At 33.8% G+C, this 21,914-nt stretch overlaps 2 protein-coding genes across 5 annotated transcripts; both read right to left on the bottom strand.

Annotated features, from left to right (window-relative positions):
* Positions 1–306: 306 nt before the first annotated feature.
* On the bottom strand, positions 307–10,338 carry LOC123701769. 4 transcript variants are annotated; one of them, XM_045649328.1, is made up of 5 exons: positions 10,323–10,338; positions 3,597–3,724; positions 3,352–3,429; positions 1,486–2,051; positions 307–1,404 (listed from the first exon to the last, which is right to left on the bottom strand). In XM_045649328.1, exons 2-4 carry the CDS (start codon positions 3,704–3,706, stop codon positions 1,508–1,510), a joined length of 732 nt encoding a protein of 243 aa, XP_045505284.1. In that variant the 5' UTR covers positions 3,707–3,724; positions 10,323–10,338; the 3' UTR covers positions 307–1,404; positions 1,486–1,507. The 4 variants fall into 4 exon arrangements, with proteins under 4 accessions (XP_045505284.1, XP_045505283.1, XP_045505282.1 ...); XM_045649327.1 differs by lacking the exon at positions 10,323–10,338 and adding an exon at positions 3,948–4,006; XM_045649326.1 differs by lacking the exon at positions 10,323–10,338 and adding an exon at positions 3,814–3,848.
* Positions 10,339–12,298: 1,960 nt separating this feature from the next.
* Positions 12,299–20,665, bottom strand: LOC123701762 (facilitated trehalose transporter Tret1-like). Its single transcript, XM_045649318.1, has 8 exons — positions 20,092–20,665; positions 19,157–19,477; positions 18,698–18,803; positions 18,444–18,521; positions 17,909–18,126; positions 17,189–17,371; positions 12,744–12,837; positions 12,299–12,450 (listed from the first exon to the last, which is right to left on the bottom strand). The coding sequence occupies exons 1-8, from the start codon at positions 20,302–20,304 to the stop codon at positions 12,305–12,307; spliced, it is 1,359 nt and encodes a 452-aa protein (XP_045505274.1). The 5' UTR covers positions 20,305–20,665; the 3' UTR covers positions 12,299–12,304.
* Between the last annotated feature and the right edge of the window lie 1,249 nt (positions 20,666–21,914).

Raw genomic sequence — 21,914 nt, 5'->3', positions numbered from 1 at the left:
GCTGATTTCGTAGAATATTGTAGTAAACTGCAATACTGTTTTAAACAAAATTTCCACTCCTTTGTTGGAAACAATATTTTAAATAGATTATTTCAAACACTATAGTTGAATTAATCACAGCCTTGCTCCTGTTTTCCTCATTCTTTTCTTGTCAAATTGTTCATCCGAATGCGAATATATTATGTAGTAAAATTTTTAAATAGACGATTAAAAACAACCAAAAATAAAGTGTCCCGTAAATATTTAGCAGTGCAACATGTGTAAATAATATGTTGCACTGCTAAATAAAACGGATGGCGCATCAAATCTTTACAAAATAATAACAATTTCTTTATTTAAATAATTTTACGTAGTTACTTACAAAGAAAGGACAACGTTGAAAAAAAAATAGAAATGAACATTTAAAATAAATAAATAATAAAGAGAATAAGTAGTATATAGGCAATGACAATGTCACTGGGGCGACATATTATACTATGTTTCTGTATATTTACATGAGATTCAATAATCACAATTATTTTTAATGTACATGTGAATAAATAATAACATATTAATAGTAATGATAAAAATTGTTTTATTTCCCATTTGGTGACAACCCTAGGATATTTACACGTGGCAGCGTGAGTACCTACACTAGCGGCGGCATCGCGCGACATCAAAGGCGTTTCCTTACTGTAGGAAATAATATTGTAATACTGTGGTTGGGGTAGACAGAACTTCAAAACGCCACCTGCTACGGTTTATACTATGAACGATAGTTTTAAAAATATAAGTTATATTCGTTGGCGTAAACTTTTTTAATAATTTTGTGAAATAAATAGTTAATGTCAAAATTGATTACAATAAAACGCAGTTTTATTTATTACATCACGCCATCATCACGCTATTGTTTTTTTTTATTAAAACATGTATTTCAAGTACCTAGCTTATAATATACTGATCCATACAATATACTGATTTGTAACAGTCAATTATTTGAATATTTAAACATTAATTCTTAACCAACACTTATAAGTTACAACAACAAATCTAAAACACTATTTATTATGACTGTGATAATAACCAGGAAGGTGAAAAACATATTTCCAATTTTGAAACACTCAAAAGCTTTTAGTAAAACATAGTAACACATGGTTTTGCTTTTAGGTAGTAAGCATACTGTACTTCATAATAGGCATACACCCCACTACTACCAAAATACAATTGAAACATAAATCATATTTTGACTTGTTGATTTCACCCTCTCAAACTCAAACATTTATTTATTCAATTAGACTTCTTCTAGAAGCACTTTTGGAACATCATTACATACTTTTAACATTTACCACCGATTCGGAAAGCAGTATCTACGAAGAAACAGTGTCTCTGCTTTTGAATCTTCCTGTCTTGAAACCACTACTGGTGCTGCAAAGAAAACATACTATATTATAATTTTTATTACTTTTTGACAAATACTGTTTGGCATTCACTTCAAAATGGTAGTACCATCAATCTCCAAAGTCTTCTATTATTTTTTAATTTCCTCTGTCAAATGTTCAAACCCCGCACTGCCTAAATTTTTTTCTATACAATGAAATTTGTTAGCTGACATTGTTGGAATATCCATAAGACTTGTTATTTGAGCTGCTTGAGTGTAGCAGCTACCAGAAGTGACAGTTGCCCGCACAAATTCAGTATTTATTTTATCACTGCTTTCCGTAAAATGCGTCCACGCTTCATCACACATACTGCACTTGAAAATTAATTCACTTCGAAATCCATCAAGTCTTTCACTAACAAATTCAATTTGTGACGATTCACACATATTTCGATGTCTTTCTATAAGAAATGCCCACTCTATTACATGCTTCAAGTCCACAATGCGATACCCAGATATTGCAGATAAACATTTATTTGTACCAGTATTTGGACCAGGTTCCACAATCAATTGTAATGAATCAATTTCCGGATCAGGTTGCGGCCAATTAATCTCTAAAGGATCAACCACAGGTTCAGCTTTCACTGTACTCGGTCTTACACGAGAATATGTTCTTAGTTGTGTATTCTGGGTACTGAAAGAAAAAATAAATAAATTGTGATAACCATAATAAAAGTATTATTTTTACCTACAACCTATTGTTAGACGTAACTTTTGATTTAATATTTTTGTGGATGAATAGTTGTCAACATAGTTGTCATTATTTCAAGTCTGAACATGCTTAGCTGTCGAATACTATAAAAAGCCGCTTTCCTTTGTCTCGTGGCGCATTCGTACGAATCGTGCCTAGGGGCTCGGACGTTGTTTATACGATGTTCGACCCAACTACCTTCACTTTGCTAATAGTCGTTGACTTGCTGCGTTTTGTTATCAACTACCTACATCAATTAGGTAGCTGTGTAGAATCGCAGTACATTCTTATTGCATTCAAATTAATGTTTGACCCGGCCTCGCGTGTTATTTCTTAGATCAGAAGTGGGATAGAATTCAAGCCTACACTTATTTAAATGTGTTTGAGTTTACGTAGTTTTGTAACGGCATACTGGCGTTTGTGTTTTTTCGTGTGTTGTGTGAAGTAAAAGTTTGTTACGTGGATTATTGTAACGGGAATGTAGTTCATCGAAGGAGTTGTGTGTGCTATCCGGACTGCGCCCTGCGGTCCGGGGTAGTTGAGCCTTCATTTGTGTTAAGCGAACGTCGTGCCTATGTCACAAATGAGTAGGCGTTGTTCCCATGATACGCGAACGTAGTGCCTATGTCATGTGGATGTGATTGTTGTTCTGTAAGGTCAGTGTGGCCGAGGCAGGATGGTTGTGTAATCCCGAGATGAACTACCGTTGTACTGTAATACGAGAAAAGGCGTACGAGGACGTACGATTGTCAGTATGGCCGTGTTAGACGTAACTTTTGATTTAATATTTTTGTGGATGAATAGTTGTCAACATAGTTGTCATTATTTCAAGTCTGAACATGCTTAGCTGTCGAATACTATAAAAAGCCGCTTTCCTTTGTCTCGTGGCGCATTCGTACGAATCGTGCCTAGGGGCTCGGACGTTGTTTATACGATGTTCGACCCAACTACCTTCACTTTGCTAATAGTCGTTGACTTGCTGCGTTTTGTTATCAACTACCTACATCAATTAGGTAGCTGTGTAGAATCGCAGTACATTCTTATTGCATTCAAATTAATGTTTGACCTGGCCTCGCGTGTTATTTCTTAGACTATATCCTAGATCTATTTTCTACTTTCTCAATATTTCGTGGAGTTTTTTTACGCCATCTTATGGTTTTAGACTAAAGCAGCCCACATGACGACCTACTGACTACATACACGTACGAGCAACAATAAACCATGCATAATAATTGATACATACATTATAGAGTAATCTATGGCGATTTCTTCATTCACTGGCTGCTTCTTCGTTTCTTCAGAACGCCAAACTTTCACACGGCTGTAAAACATTAAGTGAATGAATCTTTTTCCTGCAGAAAATTTAGGTAAGTAGAAACCTCGTGTCATCGTGAAATAGCGCGAAATCCCTACATCCAAGCTTGGCCGTGTTTACGAAGAAGCCAGAAACAGAATAATTAGTTGTATTATGCAGGTTCACTTACATACCTCCCTTCACCGTGATATCTCTTCATTGCACTTCGAACTCGTTTCAAAGATTTGCGCGACCCCGAATATCCGTGTTGTCTGTACGACGCTTTGCTTGTTCGAAGAGACATTGTACACGTAATATAAATCTGAAATATAGAAAAACAAATGAAAAACGAAAGAATACTTACTTTTAAGTACTTTAACACTCAGTAATCAGTATTTGAATAAAATATACAGTTGAGCCAATAATAGGCATAGGCAACATTTGACGTCCACAGATGACAGAGCAAGTAATATTGTATACTAGCTTACCGCCCGCGGCTTCGCCCGCTTTGTCTCAAACCTAATAAATTATACACTAAAACCCACCTATTAAATCACATAAAAAAAACCGCATCAAAATCCTTCCGATCCGTTTTTTGTGGTTTTTAACAGTTTTTAAAGATTTAAGCATGTCCATGGAACTATAGTCATTAGTTCCGTGAGCATGTCTAATGTTTGACAATTTTATTGACGTCTATCAACTATCAATTTCTAAGAGCAATTAACCTATAGAGTTCTTATATTAAGACAGAACAAAATACATATTTTCTAATCTACTAACTCTTAGTCAATAACAGCATAAGCCAGATTGAGATAGCGATAGAGTATCTTCACTGTCTTCAAACGTAGCGCGCCGGCAGTCAGTTTGTTTTCCAACCAGCTGGTGGGCTCAGTGCGTCAAGTGTTTTTAACGAAATATTTAGAAAATATAAAGTGTACAGTGTTTCTTTTTATTTGTCAGTGTGCTAAAATAACTATTGTATGTTTAGCAACCGGCTATCACTAGTCGAATGGGAGTTTTGGATAAAAACAATGTAAAAATATCTTTCCATCGGTAAGTGATTTTCAGCAAATTGATAAATATTTATGTTTTAAACCTATTTGAAGGTTTTATCAAGCGCTTTTTTGTAATTTTATGTTGTAACTGTAACATTTACCCACTTTATGGGGTTGTGGAATATAAAATAATGAAATAATTTTTAAAAAACGTCACAATAATATCACGTTTGGCATTTTGTTTACCACCGTAGTGTTGTAACACATCTAGCGTATATTATCGATTTATGACAAAAAATCTATTTCATATTAACGTTGATTTATTTATTTTGTTTCATAAATCAGATTTATATGTTGTTGTGTTGTTGCAAATAATAGATGTAAATTTTTTACCGCAGGAAAATAAAACATACCACGTGGTTGTTTTATTTGCCCTATGTGTTTTAGTTTTCGTTTGTTGTTTATTAATTTCTCTTTCAGATTATTAATAAATTCATTTTGTTTTAGATTTCCAGAGCTAAATAAAAAATGGGTATAAAACGTGAGACATGAGTTGATTGGACGCCGCCACAATTTGCAATATTGTGTTCACTGCATTTCGAGCCTACGTGTTATCAAGATGGATACTCTAGAAGAATTGTGCAATCTTACGCTTACGTTTTTTTTTTGTTCCTGTAGATAATAAATACATTTGATTAAAGAGAGTGAATTTTTATTTTGAAATTTTTTACACATAAGTTACCTACTTTAAATGTGTAACTATGTGAAAATTAAACGGTTGATTAAATGACAGTTCTCATAGATGAGAAACTACTATTGAAATACATACTTAATATACATGCGTTTTCAAAGAAAAACCCGCATAGTTCCCATTCCTGTTGGATTTACGGGATCAAAAGTAATTTTTCCAAATTTCATTGTAATCGGTTTAGTAGTATTCGCGTGAAAGAGTAACAAACATCCATCCTCACAAACTTTCGATTTATTAGTAGGATGTTAGGAAAATGTTTTCATTAAGACTGTCCTTTTATTAACTTGTTAAAATGCTGCATGATTCCTTCATGCTGACTGTGCCTTTCTCCTCACTCCTTTAACTTTATCATCATTTCCTTCTTTATTTTAAATTACATTTCAAGTTTTAAAATTTCTTTTATAATGTACTAACTTTCCGCCCGCGTTTTTAAAGAAAATCCTGCACAGTTCCCGTTCACGTGGGATTTCCGGGATAAAACCTAACCTATGTGTGTATGTACAAAATTTCATTGTAATCGGTTCCGCAGTGAAAGAGTAACATCCCTTCTCACATAATTTCGCATTTATTATATACGTAGGATTAAACAAATAATGTATTCAACTGAAATTAATTATAAGTTTTGTTTTTTTTATTATTTATTATTTCACGAAACCGTAAATGCAAAATACATTCACGATTTTATCGATTGAAGCACATCCCATCACTATCACCTTCTATCTATCTAAATACGTACCTATAGTAAAAATGGTGCCATGACTATGTTGAAACGTAGCTTGTTGTCTATAGCTGTCTCATTCTTTCATACGACGTTTTCTTTAGATAGAGAGAAACAAATATATGTAAATTGTATACGCTCGATACAAGTACTCTATAGGTTAATTGCTCTTAGATCAATTTTATCTTTGTAGGGAGGTGACCTGCCTAAAAACATCGATTATAGTGAATTAATCGATACGGACTTGAAACTGACAATCTGACAATCTGACATACGGCTGACAATCTGGATGTCATAAGGGTGTCACTGAAAATCAGTGCTGAGGCGTTATGGCTCAGATATCCTGAGTGGCATCCTTTTTTGGCGCACGCAACCTCACATATTTTGATGGTTTTATAATTATTTTGTTTTACTTTACTTTATTTTTTTTTTTCTTATTTTTTAAACTTCGTACTTTGTAATGTTTATTAAGTACTTGTGAGTTGTGTGTGTTTGAAATAAATGATTTCTGATTTCTGAAACACATTATGGCAATTTTAAAATCAGGCAAATCCCTGTTCAAGTAATATCAAGGAGCAAAACAAAACAAGTAACTAAATAATTCAAAAAAATCCGTTTATTCAGGTGTACTTTATAGTTAACTTTGTAGATAAGTAAAAGAATAGGTAATAAATAAAATTCTGTGTTATTATAAACACAATGCATTTATTAATTTATGGTGATATTAATTATTCACAAGTAATCATTACATTCGATTCTTGATATCAGATTTCGATTTTTAGAGTAATCTCTCTAGTATTTAAAGGAAAAAGGTTAACTGACACATCATTGTAGCGACGTACCTAGTTTTGTGCAATGAATAAGGAATCACATGGAAGTGACATACCTACAAAAAAAGTGTGGCCGGCGCCATATTGCTTGTAACAAAACATGGCGGTGTTTAGTGCCGAGAATATATCGATAAACATTATTATGTTTATCGATATAAAAATAATATTAATATATTTTTTTTGAAGTTATACTTCTTTTGGCGCGTAACTTGTAACGCGTGTACATAAACACACACTCTTTTTTATTTATTTTAACTTTATTGTACAAAACATAGAAGTAAAATTACAAATGGAAAAAATGACAATGCCAATTAATAAAATTAAGTATGACGATGGCTGCTCGTGACGGTAACACCTATACAGGGTTACTTGTAAAACACCAGCAACCTCGCCGGACAAGATAGCTAACCCTGTATAATTTGATAAATCCAGTTCAATTTTGACTTCGATATAAGGATTACGGTAGACTTACAATTTGGTAATTTCAGTTTTGAGGAATGTAATATAATGAAACAACATAATATATACTAATATAGGTATATAATAGTATTTTATTACGATGAACAACACAATATACAGTAATTGTATTTATTTATTTATAAATAATAGACAAAAAAAACAATAATATATAATAATAGAGAAAATTATAGAGCTAAACTATTTTGTGTAGCCTGGAATGCACTCAGATACACTCTGTTCATTTTTGAGTTCGGGATTTGAGGCTCAACTGGTACCTGGAAATGAAATGTCACAGTTTACATTAACTAGCATTGTTCACTTTACATTTAAACTAAAATGCAATACATTTTAATTAAAAGGGCAATGCTGATGGTTTGAAATTAATATCAACATTAGGGCTTACAATAGCGGAACTTGAATTTATATTTTTGGTTTTATGGCATTGAAATGCTTTATAAATATAAATTTATAAAGAATAGAAAAATAACTTAAAACACCCCATGTATTTAAAGTAAATTGCACTTTCCCTCAGTCAATAACATTTCAACAACCAAATATCACCCAAGTTTGTACTCAAAAAATCATATAAAACCATCTCAGTTTGTTCACAGGCCTCCTTCAAAATAGGAGAAACGTTAGATTATAAATGACAGCCCTAAATCTAAATAAAAAGACCAAAAGTAAATTGGAAGACATCACGTGTCTACAGATAAAAACCTCACCCTGTGTGAATGCAGCGGCAGACATACTGGTATAGCATCATCGTGCAGACTAATCACATCCATTGTTCTATTGAAAGCACTTTCGGGGAAATGTAGGGAACATACTATGATATTATATCCTTTACATTTGGCTTGATATTTTCATTTTCAATTGCTTCTAACCATTCTCCTTTTCTATTTTCACTTCTTGGTAACCTTCAAAAAATGAATTTTTAGGTTATTATAATTTTAGTCCTGACCTGACTTATTTATAAATACATTTTTAAAGTACCTACTATAAAAGCGATTAATCTTACTTAAGTTAAAATTCATATTAGGTAAATTTAAGTGTTTTATTTTTCCTTCTGCTGCTCTTGGCAAAATTAATTTGTTATTTTGGAAGTGTATTCACCAAAGCAACTATTCTTAAGATTAATGACACAGCCTTGGGAGACGCACGTCTTCATCGAACATTTTGCTGATGTCGATATTATAAGTCATCACTAGCACCCAAATTCATTATTTTACTAGAACGAAAATATACAAAATAAAGCTATATTTGGTAACAATTTTACACTGAACATAGTCTGTGAATACTCCTCAATTCAATATACATGAAAATAAGTAAATCAGCAAAGTAATAACTAATATTTCAGTCAAAACGTATACATACCGGTGCAAAGACAAACTTTTCTAGTTTTCATTCTTTCCGGAGCCACATCCCACAATACTGCGCTTTGGTATTATGCCACTATTTGTCCTTGACCACTCTATATGTTTTAGACACAAATGTTTGTCACAATCACAAAAATATTCAATATTTTTCAATGTTTACTACGGAGCAATGACAGAGCATGTACATCATAATAACGAGAACATAAAATGGCGCCCGGCCACAGTAGGTATTTGAGCTAACTTCAAATGTCAAACGGTATAGAATTAGCACTGACTGACGTATAGTCATATATTTTCACTTAGCAGAATATTCATTAGTTAGAAAGAGACAGTATTCGTTTTATTATTTCGGTATCGAAATGCATGATATTTGTATAATCAGTTGTTTATATAGAACATTATGCCCTGTCCATAGGATTCCTTAGTCATTGGTTTTGTGTTTAGAATGGTTTATTATCAAAATCAAATTTGAACGCAGTTCTAACAAAAATAACTGCGTTAAAAACAACCGACTTCAAAAACGGAAAAGTAAGAAATAAAAAAGATTTGATATTATTAATTACTACATATTATTTTTATGTGCTATTTACTAAAAAGGTTTGATGTCGGTGCATGGGCTTAATACTAAGTGCTTAGTGTTTGGCACCGACTTCAAACCTATTTAATAAATAGCACATAAAAATAATATGTAGTAATTAATAATATCAAATCTTTTTTATTTCTTACTTTTCCGTTTTTGAAGTCGGTTGTTTTTAACGCAGTTATTTTTATTTAATACTTTTTAGTGTATTTTTCAACACGAATCAAACGAGCCCAAACTCGATAAAGTTGAGTCAATATATTACTGAGTTCCTATGGCCACCTTCCGATTCCATCATCAGATCAGCTCCATGTCATGATAATGTTTCATCGCTATCCAATTTACATTCGTATACAAAATTTCAGCTCAATCGGTTACCGGGAAGTGAATCAAAGTTACTTGCTACATTGAAATTAAGTCATCGAGTACAGACAAAAATGCTCATAAAATAAAAACTACTAGGCCTAGCCGAATAAAATTTTTATGGGACCAATTCGACACCATCCCGCATCGAACAAAAAAAGAATCACGTAAATCGGTTCAGAAACCTCGGAGTAATCGGTGTACATACATAAAAAAAAAAAAAAAAAAAAAAATATACCGGCCGAATTGATAACCTCCTCCTTTTTTTTGAAGTCGGTTAAAAACGAAATAACGTAATATTATTGTCGATGGCTTCGTTTTGGCGTCGTTATTGGTTACGTCACAGAATTGTTGTCACTTGGTTGCTCTTTGGTTGTCACACGTGAATTTCGTGAACTGTCAAATGTTGCCTATTAAAATGGCTTTACTTGTGGCCAAAGGCCACGGTTCAACACAACCAACAATCTGCTGAAACAATTTGTTGCAGTCGCGATTGAGCGTTCTCTACTCACGATTCATCCAACCCTCAATCTGATGACACAATTTCATTCCGCGATTGCTTGCCACAACGTGTGCACGTCACGTTGATGTCACGTAGATGTTAAACCTCAACGCAATAATACGCATTATTAATGGATATACTAATTTATGAAATATAAGATAATTATCTTTGTAAAGCTTGTATTTTTTCTAATTTTATTGATAGATTTCAAGGGCTATAAAGTATAAACGGCTATAAAATATAAACATCTTCCTCAAATATGTAAAAATGTCTTTCCCGCGTTTATCTCAAAACCGCCATTTTGCGAGCGCGATTGAGCCGAGATTGGAGCAATCACAATACTCACGTTTCAACACGCACACAATCTGCTGAGACAATTTGTCGGGTTGCTTCCGCGCCGATCCAATTCGCAACATGTTGGGTTACGCCCCCAACGTGCCCTCAACAGCTATACTATTGACGACACAATCTGTCAGCTCACTGTAGATTGTGTCAACAGATTGTTACTGAAATTGAATCGTGAGTAGCCTGCATTACTTGTGGCTCTACCACAGTATTACCATATTTCCTACAGTATGGCGACGAATGTACTTGTGCCTTGTGCAGAGAAACGGAGGGGAACTGGCGGGGGGTCGGGCGACGCGGGCCGCTTAATGCAATCACGCTGAGTTTGCATTAACTATCGCGAAAGGACGACGCAGTCGTATTTTTTGTGTATTATAATTTTATTATACATAGGTACTTACATATTCTATTATGTCGCGCAAAAACTGTTCCGTTTACGGATGTAAATCTACATTGAAATCCCAGAAGGAAACAATATTTCAGAAAGATTGTATTAATTGTATCTGTTGAATTAAAATCAAAGCTATGTATATTATGTTGTCCTCATTATTTTCTAATCAGATTGTACATCCCAATGCGAATGCATTACTTAGTTAAATGGTATAATATACAATTAAGAACATCCAAAAATAAAGTGTCCACGTAAATAATATTTAGCAGTGCAATATCTGTAATTATATATTTATGAACAAATAATTACATCAGATTTAATAATCGCAATTATTTTGAATGTACATATGAATAATTTCATCATAATATTAATAATCACAATTGTTTTATTTCCCATTTGTTGCAACCCTAGCGTATTTTCGTGTGGCAGCGTAAGTACCTACGCTGGCGGCGGCATCGCGCGACATCAAAGGCGTTTCCTTACTGTAGGAAATAATATTGTAATACTGTGGCTCTACTATAAGTCACAACCTTGTATTGCAAGATCGGAAGTGGTGCAGATTCTATTGAAAGTCAGAATCCTACAATCTTTTATGATTGAGTTGCGTTATTTAATAAGATCTAGAAAAATAAGATATTACAGTAAAATTTACATAACTTTATATTTCAACTAGCTGCTCCGCGCGGTTTCACCCCCGTGGCTCCACCCCTGTTGGTCGTAGCGTGATGATATATAGCCTATAACCTTCCTCGATAAATGGGCTATTTAACACCGAAAGAATTCTTTAAATCAGACCAGTAGTTCCCGAGATTAGCGCGTTCAAACAAACAAACAAACAAACTCTTCAGCTTTATAATATTAGTATAGACTAGCTGCTCCGCGCGGTTTCGCCCCCGTGGCTCCACCCATGTTGGTCGTAGCGTGATCATATAATATCTAACAGCGAAAGAATTTTTCAAATCGGACCAGTAGTTCCCAAGATTAGCGCGTTCAAACAAACAAACAAACTCTTCATCTTTATAATATTAGTATAGATAAACTAATTTTATACACCTGGTAGAAATGGCCGACGAAAAAAAATGTGTGCGTGTAGTACACTCATTTTTTTTCCAACCCCGACAAAGAAGTTTCACTTCAATAAAAAAAAAATGTGTGCGTGTACTAGTGTACACACGTAAGAAGTGAAACTTCTTTATGACCTTATTTTTCAAATAGGTAATAATTTACTATATGCAACTTTACAGAAATACGTCGAATCACGCGTGGTAGGCATAGGAAAAAGATGGCGCGTAACGGAAAAATGTCACGCGCAACGAAAAAATGTTACACTAAATTTTTTTCCAATCCCGATAAAGAAGTTTCACTTCAAAAAATCGTATTATAGCGATTTACTTTTAAATAATAAAATATGGAACAAAAAAAGGATTGTAAGTAACTGAATATTGAATAATGTTTGTTTCTGAACGCACCAAGACGGCGCGGCATTTTGAATGTAGGTAGGTAGATTGTACATGATTACGTGCGGAAAATTAATTTAAATACACATTACATATCTAAAATTCTTAGTTAATTAATAAAACACAAACTGAGATTCACGCTTTATTTTGAAATCGTGTTTTAGCAAACTGTAGCTGTATAACATCAACAGTCAGCCCTTTTGTCTCCGGCATGAAGAAGCCACAGAATATCGCAGTCAGCAGACACACCGCTGCGAAGATGTAGAACACACCGCCTAGGCCTGGAAATTAATGCCAAATACTCACATCTATACTAATATGTATTTTATAGCTGAAGAGTTTGTTTGTTTGTTTGAAGGTGCTAATCTCAGGAACTACTGCTCAGATTTGAAAAATTCTTTCAGTGTTAATAGCTCAATAATCGATGAAGGCTATATTACACCATCACGCGAAGACCAACAGGAGCAGAGCAATGCGAGTGAAACCGCGGGGCACAGCTAGTTTTATGATATACTTTAATAATTAGTAGGATAGGATACTTAAAATGATTATATTGTACAATGTTCATGCTCACCTATATAATTTACAAGGGGGTTGAAAATAAAAAGTACAATGAAGAATCCAATGAAAGCCCATTCCATCGCGAATAGCGATGCGAAGCTTTTTATCTGAAACAATTTTGTTGTCGTTAGCGTCTAGGAATAATAATTATATAGGTAGAGATTTTTTATTTGATTCTAGTTATCTCTAAAAAATGATTTATTTTGAGTATGGAAATGTTGACTTCCATTCAATTTCATGAAAACTTATTTAACAAAAATTTTTGAATCTTTTATAGGTACTTACAGTGTTAAAAACTTTAGATTAAAAAAATATGAGTACGTACGACGTAGGTACCACATTTTTAATAGAAATGCTTAGAAATGATTCTCATTTAACTAAAAAATCGTTGGTCCTGAGGCATGATTCAAAAAAAAAATAAGGCACAAACAGCCAGGATTCAATAAATAATTAAAAGAACAAAGACAGTACACACAATGCAAGGCAGCGCTATAAAAAAGGCAGCAATTAAAAAAAAATGATAGTTCGATGAAAAATTTAAATTTGAAACGCATTACGCAACTTAGTGAAATGTGAATACACATAGTTAATACCTATTTAGTGAAATTAGGTAAGATATAAATTTTGATTTAGTGGCTTTTTTCTACTGGCAAATAGAAAGTAACTAGTATTTAATATTATGGGTATGTAGGTACTGGTGAAAATTTTACATGAAAAGTCGCAATGATAAAATTTCTAGAGATCATACATCATAGGTACCTTATCCAGTTACTTAGCTAGTTTATTTTGATGGAAAAATTTGTGGATCGTTATCTGTGTTTGATTTAAAGGCTTGGGAAAAACGTAAGTACATAATTGTTTGTTTGTTAACTTTATTATTATAAAATCTCGTATGAAATAACGGACGAAAAAGGTCCTATTAGGTACTTCGTCTACATCGTAAAGATTAACTTTATCTAGATACGTAATTTTATTGACAAAAGTTCATTAAAATAATATATATTTAGAACATTTTTTTTATTATAGAACAAGATAAAACGTCTTAAAACGTAGTTTCTAATTAGTATAATCTGTGATAAAACTACACCTATTTTAATGGGTAACTTGTAAATTCTAATTACGGGTAAACTGTAAAATATAAAACTTCAACTATATTCAAATAGTTAAGTAGATGGTGTTTCTAATTCAAAAAACCAGTACATATTATACCTAGCTCAGTAGTCCCAGAAACAGACAGACTATTCTGTATAAATTTATTTTTTACGTCATCTGTGGGACAGAGGAAAAAATTGTGTATTGTAAATGTATACTTATATTGTTCTAAAATTCTTTTATTGTTTCTGTTAGATTTCTAAATAAACAACTTAATATACAGGTGTCCCCCTTCGGTAAACTATTAAATTTTAAGCATTTTTTACGTATACCTACTATGTATCCATTGATCACACCAACAGCGTGACATCCTGTAGGACATCCTGTATACCACTCATAAGTAGAGCTAGCGCGCAAGAGCAACTTTTGTCTCCGCAACTATTTTGTTTCTCCCATCAATTGTATGGGGAGTTGCGTCGCTATACTCTGTCCACTATAAGAATTGCTTTTTGACAGCTCGACGGTTTATAGCTTTAGTGATGTTCAAAAGATTCTCGATTGTGATATCATTCCGATTATGAATTTTTAACATAATCATTAATCGAATAAATAAATTAAATTAATTAAATTATTACGTAAATGTAATAATAAGTACATATTATAAAGATACATTTTATGTTGCATTTTTGTTTTGTTTATATGTTATTTTATATATCATTTATTAATATAAATACATATATTTTAATTGCTAAAATCTCCAAACGGTTTGACATTATATTACCTATATGTATACTGGTAACATCAACCGACCATCCACCGGCCACAATTTTGACGTCATCCGTCACTCGCAGCAAAACGCCCGTGCCAGTCACACGCATTTATGTTCGCTGAGTGTTCTCTCGCATTTGTTAGTCGCCTTGAGTTGAGTAGTTTTATTCCTCGGTGCATCTTTTGTGAGTGTTTAGATCCATTGATCTTGAAAATGCCGAAAGGACAAGTTTTGAAAGGACAATCCAGACAGTTAGTGCTAAAACTTTGTGATTTCTTTGAGAAAGAAAATCAAAATGGCGGTCCTCTCATACCTTTCTCGCAAGTGCGAAACCGTGTTTCGGTTGCATTGGGTATCAGTCTACCAACTGTGACTAAAATTACGAATGATGCCTACGGTAGGAGCGGCTTGGAAAGAAACAAACCTTCTACACCAAAAAGAAAGCGTCGGCCTCGTAAGGTGACAGGTGTTGATGATTTTGACGCTGATGCCATTCGTCGTCATGTATATGACTACTATTTAAAAAAAGAAATTCCAACTTTAAGAAAACTTATTGTTTCCTTGCAAAGAAGTGGTTTATTTCATGGTCAAAAATCTTCATTGGCCAAAGTTTTAAAAACAATTGGCTTTTCATTTAAAAAATCTGATAAAAGAAAAGTGTTAATGGAACGAACTGATGTTGCTTTGTCACGATGTGACTTTTTAAGAAAGGCAAAAAGAATACAAGATTGGACAAATATTGTTTTTACAGATGAAACATGGCTCAACGCTAACCACACAATATCCCGTTCCTGGACTGACGGTACTGCTGCATCAACCTCCGCAGTACCAATGGGAAAAGGTGAACGCCTCATCATATGTCACGCTGGTACGGCAAAAGGTTTTGTACGAAATGCACTGCTGGCATTCAAATCTAAGAAATCAGGCGATTACCACGAAGAAATGAATGCAGAGGTCTATGAAGAGTGGTTCAAAAACATGCTCCTATCATTGGAAGAACCATCTACAATTTTAATTGATAACGCACCTTACCACTCTCGCCAAATTGATAAAATGCCAACACAAGCTAATAAAAAACATGAAATTATTAATTGGCTTCGCGATAATGGAGAAAATGTGGACGATTCTATGTTAAAAATAGAATTATTACAAATATTAAAAACAAAAAAAAAACCTAAACGCTATGTAATAGATGAAATGGCAGCAGAATATGGCCATATCGTCCTTAGAATTCCTCCTTATCACTGCCAATACAACGCTATAGAGCTCATCTGGGCTCAAGTAAAAGGGCATGCTGCGAGAAGCAATACGAGCCCGCCATTCACAGCGAATAAAATGTTGGCATTACTAAAAGACGCTTGCACCCACGTGACGGCCGAGAACTGGGCAAGAGTGGTGGAGAGAACTAAACGTATCATATTATCTGATTGGGACCGTGATATTGCATTCGACAATATATGCACACAAGACCTTATCCTACATATTACTGAAGACTCCTCATCGGACGAATCCAGTGAAGATTGTAATTCTGACGACTTAGGCTAATAAAATAGATTAAACTACTCTCGTTGTTTTATTTGTTTTTCAAACTAAAAAAAAAGTAAAACTTTATATTATATTAATATTTTATTTGGTTTCTATCTTACAATTTGGTTGTTTTTATGTTTAAATAACATTAACTTAGTAGAAGAATTTTTTATCGGATATATTCACATTTCGATTATTTATAATCTGTGGCACAATAATATTGAATCGTTCTGTGAAGCACATCTCTAAGTGGGCGGTACCTGTCCATAAAGAACAGTATTTTATTGTATGACATTTTTACATAATAAATACAAAATTTCATAGTTGTGAGCTGTCAAAAAGCAAATAATATAATGGACAGAGTATACGTGCGCGCACTTTCATACTAGCCCATGGCATGGGTGGGAGAGACAAAATAGTTGCGGAGACAAAGTTGCTCGTGCGCGCTGGCTCTAACAAGTCAGACCTAACTCTCTGACTAATATATAGTTATCTGTGGACCTAACTCATAAGTGAGAAATCAGACCTAATCTATGTGTAGGTATGTCGCAGGCAAATAAATTGTATTGTATTATTTCGCCGTTTATAAACGCTCGGCATTTTGTAATATGTCGACAATTCGTAATCAGAATTTTCTCGTTCGCTCCCATCTTTTTGTGAATGTTTGGAAAAAGTAAATCCTCAGCATAGTTATTATTACAATTTAACGGCGTCCGGTACTTTACAAACGCTCGGCATCGTTTTTTAAGTACCTAACGGACGCCGTTTGTAAATTATTGAGGAAATTATACAATTTGCCTGCAAAATATACACTACTACTAGCTTTCCGCCCGCGGCTTCGCCCGCTTTGTCTAAACGCTAAAACCTAATAAATTATATACTAAAACCTTCCTCATGAATCACTCTATCTATAAAAATAAACCACATCAAGATCCTTTGCGTAGTTTTAAAGATTTAAGCATATATAGGGACATAGGCAATTTAGGGACAGGGAAAGCGACTTTGTTTTATACTATGTTGTACCTAGTGATGTATCAGGCGAGATCGTGGTCAAGCGGATGTACACTTACTTCAGGTAAAAATACTTCTGCAGAATAGATATACGGTATAGTACCAGCACCTATTGTATAAAAAATGCAGAACAGATAAATGAAGACTGCAGTAATCCAGTTGGGTCCCCATTCGAACTGGATTTGGGTTGCCAGAAGGATGCAGCAAACAGCCGAAGCTATTGATGAATGTACCATGAGTGGCTGGAAGAAGTGCATGAAATATTAGACGGGCTTTTACAGAGTGAGCAGTCTATTACAGAGTAACTAGTAAGTAATAATTATAATATAGTTAGGCGAAGCAGCTCGGTCAGTGTGGACGTTGCACGGCTGAGAAAAATGACGTGCGCTGTCATTTTCTTCGGCCGAACCATGTTTTTATAGACAGCTACAGCAGCTCTGCGCAGCGATTGCCTTGAAATCCTTTTTTTGCATTACAATAACTATTTGTTTTATTTTGCCTGACTCTTGCAGCTTATAAAGAAAATCGTTATTGCTTTGATTTACCAGATCCGTTTGAATGGAATTCTATGACGTTACACTGTAAATGGCACTGAATCGATCCTATTCTTAGTTGGATCACAACGCTACTCATAAGGTATAATAAATAATAATTCTAACATTTGAAACAAATATTTTATCTACCACTGATCTTTTCAAGTGCATTAATACAATATCTTATTCCATCATGATAATGAGAATCATTTTTCCATGTAACTTTTACGTTCTGTCAAAACTTACCTTTCTCCCCAAAACCTCAACAAGATACGCAGCAATCATGCCAGCCACTATAGTAACAATCGCGAATACAACACTAGACACAGTAGCAGACATGCTCGGTACGGCCTTGCTAAACAGCGGTGCTGCGTACACCTGCACCACTACCAGACCTTGGAAGACGGTAGCGGTGTAAAGCACCAGACAGACGACGAGGGCGCGACGGGATGATCTGGATTTTTCTAGAAAAATTGTGTTTGCAGAGCATTAGTTAGAATTATCACAGATAATATTATAATGCTAGTAGTATTATGTAGTTTTAAATTAAGTGTGAGAAAATGTGTGTTCTTTTTGGTTTAGACTAAAATAAAATTTATTTGAGTTTAAAAAGCTTAAAAAGTAACTAAATAGGAATTTTGATACGTCTGTCTTGGGCCGTTAAATAAAAAAACGTTTTCTATTACGTTAGTGTGCGCTAAAAGAATAGATGGAAAATATAATCTGGTAAAAACATTATCATGATGATATTATTATTATGATAATAAGCTATAAGACTTACTTAGGAATCTCCAAATAGACAGTTTTTCTTTGCGTTTGAATTCCGGTTTTAACGTTTCTTCTTCTGGCGTAATTGCATCTGCAAAATATCATAAGAATTCGTTATTCTATAGGAATAAAAAACTACCCTCATCATATTTTATCAATATAAAAAGGTTAAAATAACAATCCTTTAACTTTATTGTTACATAGACAAACGTCATGGATATAGGTATAATCTAAAGCAAATATAATAAAATATAAATAAACAATTACCATCTAATTCTGGATTCAGAAGTTTCTTAATGTGTTCTATTTCATTTTCAACTTCCTTTGAATTAACATTTAAACTTTTGTAATGTGCAACAGACAGCGCGGCTTCCTGTAGATTTTAAATTATAAAAGTTGATGATTATCGATATGGCTTCCCATTTTTCTAGATATTTTTTATAAAAGTTAATAGCGATATGGTTTCTCATTTTCCTAGAAATTTTATTTATTCTGCCATTTAGACATTTTCATTTTCGTTTTGAACTAAAGTAAGTTTACTCTCTCGGTCCTATATAACCCATTGAGCCCCGAGCGGCCCAATCGGACCACGACACAATAGATTTTCTATTGTGTCTGTGAATCCGGGGGCTGAGTTAATAATAATATGTAGTGGGCGTAATAAACCTTTAAAATAACGTACGAAACACGTTCACGTACCAAGACCATTAAAAAGTAGGTACTTACGCGTTCCCGTCCCTGAGTCATCAGATACAGTGCCGAATCTTTAACCAGAAAGATAAGCAGACTGCCCGCAACAGCCAGACCCAATGATATATAGTTCATGACATTATACGCTAACAGACCACCCATGAGGTAGGATGTGAGCATGCCAAAAGCGAAGAACATCAGCACACTGGATGCCATAGAACCTCTAATGGATTCCTGGCAGAATTCGCTCACGTATAGAGGTATGAAGAGCAGGGTGCAACTGGTTATGCCTGATATAAAAATGGACAGCAAAATGGCCTCCACGTAATTGATGGATATGACGATTGTCCAGGAGATCTGTGAAATAAACGAGTAAGAAGGATATATCTTATTAGAACAGCGTTATAGCCTCAGCTGTAACATTTATGCTGAGTCAGTAATCCCTTTCCCTGAGGTGATACAGATATAGTACCTATAATATTATTACGTCTTCGCATATTGTTATATATTGTTTTTTAAGTTACAAGTAGGTATTGTCGGTAATTTAATGTACTGTATCATTTTTTTGGGAATAAATGTGTTTCTATTCTATTCTATTCTATTTTTAGTTGAAAAAGTGATTAGAAATTGATGTGGACTGGCCAGTTGTACAAAGAAAAATGTAAATTGTAAAGTAACTATTTGTTACTTTATTTTTTCTTATCGCTCCTATATATATCCTATATAATATGTATGGCTTTTAATAATTAATATTTTTTTTCGAGTTTGTTGTTGTAAGGGAATAAATACACCATCACAGACATCACAGATCAGCACCATCATATAAGTTTGTGCTTAAGTATAAAAATTATCCCCTCTCCTTAACATTACCATTGCTTTCTTTATTTTTAAGGTTGCTTGATTCTTATTTCTTACTCAAATTACGTATAGCACAGTACTTATTATATTATCTGTGGTATAACTAGACTTACCATTTGCATCGCATATAGAACAAAACACGTATATTTTCTGCCAAACTTTTCCATCAGGATTCCGGTAAAGGGTAGAGTTAAAACTGCACTAATACACGACAAACTACCAAGCAGGGACACTTCAAATTCCGTCATCATTCTATTTAGAGGTGTGTTTGGGGATGTGAAGAGACCCATGGTCGAAGATGGCCAGGTGAAGGAGACGCCTAGCATGAAGCAGAGGCCGCTCACTGCAAAAATAATTGTATGTAACCTACTAATAATTACTTCTTATGAAAGAGCATATTTGGTAGATATACATACATTGTTATATATTTATAATCTACCTGTTCACGCAGTAAGTTTAATTATTTATTTTGAAGTGAAACTTCTTTAGGCGCGTTGAGAGTAAAATTTCAAGGTCGGGTAATGGCATTACCGTCTCGTCATGGAGTAATGCGACGATTTTGGTATCTTTGAATCTTGCCAAAGAAGTTTAAAAAATCTCGGCATAGTTAGCATAATGCTACCTAATGTATGTAAATTGACGTAAGCGCTATCACTTAGGACCTTTTTAGGACAAATATAACTATGATAATAATAATAATAATCAGACAAAAATTTATGCGTATGTTCAATCACAGATAATACTATACTAGTGTAAGGCGATTAACACACGGCACCGCGCACCGCGGCGGTTGGCAGTGAATCCCTACGAGGAACGGACTATTCGACCGCGCGGTCGGGCGGTGTATGTGTGTTTGGTATCAACGGATTTAATAGAAGCCAATGCAACTTGAGAACCGCTTCACCGCCAACCGCGGCGGCACGCGGCACCGTGTGTTAATCGCCTAATAGCCCATATGTACAGCTCTCGTCAAGACGCAATATAGTTAAACCCATTTTCAGTGCAGTACCTAAGCACTTAGTTACAAACCCCATGAAAATCGATTCACTCTAACATTCTCAAGCTTTATTTTCCGACGTGTAGAATAAATACTGCGAAAAATAGTATAATTTTTAGAAGCATTACAATATTCAATAAAATACCAGACGATTTTAAAGAATTACCTGTACATATATTCCGAACGAGGTTATTAAACTGGCTAATCACAAAGCAATTCTATGATATAAGTGACTTGACAAATCAAAAATAGAAATTTAAAAAATGGATATCATATCTGGACATAAATTAATAATATTTTTTATTTATATATAAGTGTATCTATAAGTGTTGTGGTATAAAATATTGTATAATGTGGTTTATAATACCTATATTTGCACGCTCAACTACGAGTAGAATGTTTAGGATCAATATTATCTGTATCTACAAACATCTGTATTCTACATTCTGCAAATAAAGCAATTTGAATTTTGAATTTGAATTTGAATTCTTTAAACCCCTGCATAGAATCCTTAATAGTAGCTATATGAGTTATGACCCGAAGTCACGTATTTAAGAAAATTATTTTTAAAAGATTGTAATTCATTTAACTTCGCGTCCTAATCCTATACTTTGCTTACAGCAGATAATTGCTAGATAATAACAAAAACATAATTGCTAGATACAGCTGTAATACAGCTGTATCTAGCAATTATGTTTTTTTTAAGTATAACATATGTTACATCTTGCAATTTCAAATATGTAGTTAGATAATCTATTATTGTAAATAGCTTTTTACTTTCTGCTAAGTACTTTTTCAATTTCAAAATATTGTTATAAGAGAAAAAAATCCTTTACAAACTTGAGTACATTTCTATAGTAATCCTTATCACATAAATATTTAAATGCTTTTCATTTTAAAGTCTCTTAAGAAAAATAATGTTTACCTATTGCAGTTGTA

This window comes from Colias croceus, chromosome 22 (assembly GCF_905220415.1).
Source record: "Colias croceus chromosome 22, ilColCroc2.1".
NCBI classification, from domain to species: domain Eukaryota; kingdom Metazoa; phylum Arthropoda; class Insecta; order Lepidoptera; family Pieridae; genus Colias; species Colias croceus.
The sequence above is the reverse complement of the archived record's forward strand: the minus strand, read 5'-3'. Positions and strand labels throughout refer to the sequence as shown.